This window comes from Alosa alosa, chromosome 19 (genome assembly GCF_017589495.1).
Source record: "Alosa alosa isolate M-15738 ecotype Scorff River chromosome 19, AALO_Geno_1.1, whole genome shotgun sequence".
Taxonomy (NCBI): domain Eukaryota; kingdom Metazoa; phylum Chordata; class Actinopteri; order Clupeiformes; family Clupeidae; genus Alosa; species Alosa alosa.
The window spans coordinates 18,778,406-18,782,363 of NC_063207.1; the positions used below are offsets into that span (position 1 = coordinate 18,778,406).

A 3,958-nucleotide genomic window follows, 5' to 3' on the forward strand; every position below is an offset into this window, starting at 1 on the left:
TTATTCTTGTGAGTAGAATAACGTGCGGTTTGTGATTGTCATTACGCGATCACGTTAATGAGAGCACTGATACAGTAAGAGTATGTTTACATTTCCAGGTCATTTGCGTCCCACCTGTCGTGTCCCTGCTTCCCTCACTTTCACTGGAGCCAATTAAAATCTCACTGGTAGACTGGAAATGTGCCCTCACGAGAACTCTGGATTTCCAGGTCGCAGGCACGCTTTAATTATAGTTTCTGGCTACGCCCCTGCTTGGATTCTCAATCCAAGTAAATTCTCAGTTTCTTTTCCTCTAAAGTGAAACCAGGAGTCCCTATTAAATATCCGGTGAAAAGATCGGCTGAGACAACAGAGCTGTGCTTTTGTCAAGTGTGTACACTACAGGCTACCCGATATCAGACCAGTTATGGATCCATGTAAGTAAATTTACTTAAATTTAATCTAGGCTACTGTGCTGCCTATCACATAACAAGTCTATCACACAACGTCAAAACTTAGTTTGTTCCAACAAATTTAGAAATATGCTCAAGTTAACGAGGCTAACAATACAATTATTTTAACCGGCTGCAAACTTGTTAAATTCAAACTATAGTCTGGGATAGGCTAGCCTACTGATTATTTTTTGATCCTATTTCACACACACACACAGAGGGCAAAACCGACAACTACCAAACCTTTCTTACGGAGTCAGATCGTAGAATAGATTTCTGCATGGGACATTTTTGTGTCACACATAGTTAATGACACAATTTGCATATTTGGATAAATTAGAAGTAAGGGTCCGGGCTGTCCATCTTGTGTTTTGGCAACATTTTATGATTAGTGAATGGATATTTTATTCCTTTCAGATGTAAGGTTATTTGCAATGTAAATTCAGGGCATGTTTATGTTAGTTACAAAAAAAATACCCATAGGCTATTATAAAAATGCCAATTCAGATTTATGGTAATTTTCTGTTCAACGTTATTGATGAATCACTAATATATGATCACTAATAGACTAAGGCCACAAAATACCACTACACACTGTTTTTGGTTAATGTAAGAAAAACTATTGTCTATAAGAATAATATATAAACACGCTTGAAAAACAAGTGGGATCCCCGTAAAAAAGTACTATAATTTCATCAGAGAAAAGTTTGGTAGTGACCATTATCCAATTGTTCGATGTTTTTTTACCCGTCTCTCTCTCTCACACACACACACACACGTATTTTGTTTCCTAATCTATTCCCTGTATAATTTCTCTAATGCAGGTACAGCGGTTGCAGCAGCAGGAGGGGCAGGTAATTTGTGCCATAACAGTATTGACTGGACCTATAGGCTAGGCCTACTACCTTTTAAACCAACAATGAACCAACAATGGGATACACGTCATAATAGACTTTGGTCACTTAGGCCTACATGTCCACAGTTGTGTGGCATAACTGGTTGGTCAAGTGAAGTTATTTTAAGTGCTTCACAGTTGATGAGGTTAGACATGACAAAATAAGATTTAAAAAAAAGACCAAACATTTGAGGAGCAAAGAGTTAATAATAAAAAATCAAGAGGTTAGTTTTACAGTATGGATGTGCTTCTTTCTTTGTAGCTAGCTGGTTATGTTTACAGTAACAATGGATACTGGTGTTGTTTCTTTGTAGTCTTGGCAGTCGCTGCAGCACCTGCTATATTGGCTAGTGTGGGCTTCACTGCTGGCGGGATAGCAGCGGGATCTATAGCTGCCCATCTGATGAGTACAGCTGCTGTGGCTAATGGAGGAGGAGTGGTAGCCGGGAGTCTGGTGGCAGTAGGGCAGTCTATTGGTGAGTAGCCTAATGTGAACCTTTTTATAAAATTAGACCAAAACAGGAGTGCGTTTCTCAAAACTTGAGAAGAGATACTTTCATTCTGAACACCGCACTTCTCCACTGCACTGTTCACTTTGGTTGCTCAATGGTGCTTTTGGGAAACAGTCCTGGTTGGCATAACTGTCGAAAAACTATCTACTTGTAACTATCTATGGTCCTAAAAATCTTATTTTTTCATTATTATTATATGTGCCCTCTTATTTACTTATTTACTTACTTTTTTGTTTACTTGAATGTTATGTTTGTCTGTGGACTTAAAATTGGTCAAATATGTCTTGTCTTCACCGTGGGATAGTGAGAAACGTAATTTTGATCTCTTTGTATGTCTGGAACATGTGAAGAAATTGACAATAAAGCTGACTTTGACTTTGACTTTGACTTTGAAATGTTAATAGTTCCGGCCTATTTTCAACCAGATGCTGGCATTTTACTTTCAACGTTTACTAATCCAAGGAAATAGGCTTAGGTAAGCATTTCTGCACTGTTAGACCAATCTACCTGTTTTGTGTAGATTTAAAATACAGACTCTGTCTTCTTGTCTTTTAAGGTGCTGCTGGGATGTCCTCTGCAGCAACTGCAGTCGTGGGAGCAGTAGGGGCTGCAGTTGGTGGAGCCTTGGGTGGCTCCACGGTCTGCAGCACTGTAGCCTCAGCGACCGCAGGTTAGGATAGAACCATAACTGAGGTTTTGTGAGCACTTGAGCCTCACCATATTACAATCATATCATACAATCATTATATTGATGTGCAGAATAAGGGAATTAATGCATGTGACTGAATTAGTAAATGTGTCTGCCAGAATCATATTTACTAAAGCCTCATCCACATTATTCGGTTTTTGTTTTTCACCTACACAAGTGTATTAGAAACAATATGGCCATACTACACTTGGAAAGCACACACCATATGCATTGGTCAAAATGCTCAAATAATATGAGCATAGGCAGCTGTAGCATAGATAGGGCTGGGACGGTATGTATTTTTTCTTACCGCGGTTGAAAAGCAAGACATGACCGCAATTTTTAACAATTCTGATTGCGAGTTATGGATTATGAATTTTGTGATGCGATCACACCCAATTAAACTTAAGACCACAGCAACTTCAAAGATCACTGGACCTAATGCTACAGGCTTCAGAAATGAAAGTAATAATCAGATTAACAACAAGGCTATCACGATTTTAGAACTGTTACATGCATGACGCTTATGCTACTATTACATGTTGGCATTGGCAGTCTTGGATAATTACCCAGCTCTCTGTGTAATTCTTTGTGTGCTCTCCTGTTGATTTCAAAGTTAGTGCACGCTTTGATGCAAGTGTTGGAAACGAATCCCAATCATAAGTCACCAGACTCTATTTACTTTGTGAATGAGTTTGGATTTTTCCAGGCTGCTAACCTATGAGAAGAGTCCACTCTGTCTCAGGGGCTTGAAAATTCTGTAAGTGTAACAAAATTTGGAAAATGTAAATGCCCTGTCAGATTATGTGGGCCTACCATAGAGTACTGTTCCACATATCGCCCTCTATTGGCCTTGGCAGGAAGAAGCCCAAAGCATGCTCCATTTATTCACTCACAAGTACAGTAACAAGATATAGAGATATAGTCTACACACAGGGCAACATCAGGATATGTTTTTAATACTAGTTGTTTCCTTTTTTTCAGGTGCATCAGCAGCTGGATCAGTGATAGCTGCTGTGGTTAACTGCACTGTATGAGATGTCATGATATTATCTCAAGATGTCAACTTAACCAATCATGAAATAGAAATAAAGATGAAATTGGACAATCTGGAATTGTTTGTGATGAATTGTTGAACTGCTGAATTGTTTATGGCGTAGACGGACAGCCCTTACTACATGTTTTGATGTATTCAAATGTATTGAAATGATCAAAGCTTTGTTTGCATGCTTGTGTAGGCCTACACAAACAATGTTCTCAATGCTCGAGATGTTGTGTCAAGCCTTCTTAAACGTGTTACTTATACGCAATGTTTTTTTAAAAACTCATTAAGAGGTACAGTACAGGGGCAGCCGTGGTCTACTGGTTAGGGCTTCGGGCTTGTAACCAAAGGGTTGCCAGTTCGATCCCCGACCCAGTAGGAAAAATGTGG

At 39.1% G+C, this 3,958-nt stretch overlaps 1 protein-coding gene across 1 annotated transcript; it reads left to right on the top strand.

Moving 5' to 3' along the window:
• The first annotated feature begins 260 nt into the window (after positions 1–260).
• LOC125284181 (interferon alpha-inducible protein 27-like protein 2A) lies at positions 261–3,636 on the top strand. Its single transcript, XM_048227984.1, has 5 exons — positions 261–416; positions 1,256–1,285; positions 1,641–1,802; positions 2,395–2,508; positions 3,511–3,636. The coding sequence occupies exons 1-5, from the start codon at positions 407–409 to the stop codon at positions 3,561–3,563; spliced, it is 369 nt and encodes a 122-aa protein (XP_048083941.1). The 5' UTR covers positions 261–406; the 3' UTR covers positions 3,564–3,636.
• The last annotated feature ends 322 nt before the right edge of the window (positions 3,637–3,958 follow it).

What these genes read in the sequence shown, in the direction of transcription:
- LOC125284181 (XM_048227984.1), top strand. An exon ending in TGCAGCAGCAGGAGGGGCAG is followed by an intron (nt 1,286 to 1,640) that starts GTAATTTGTGCC and finishes GTTTCTTTGTAG; the next exon opens with TCTTGGCAGTCGCTGCAGCA. An exon ending in TGTAGCCTCAGCGACCGCAG is followed by an intron (nt 2,509 to 3,510) that starts GTTAGGATAGAA and finishes CCTTTTTTTCAG; the next exon opens with GTGCATCAGCAGCTGGATCA.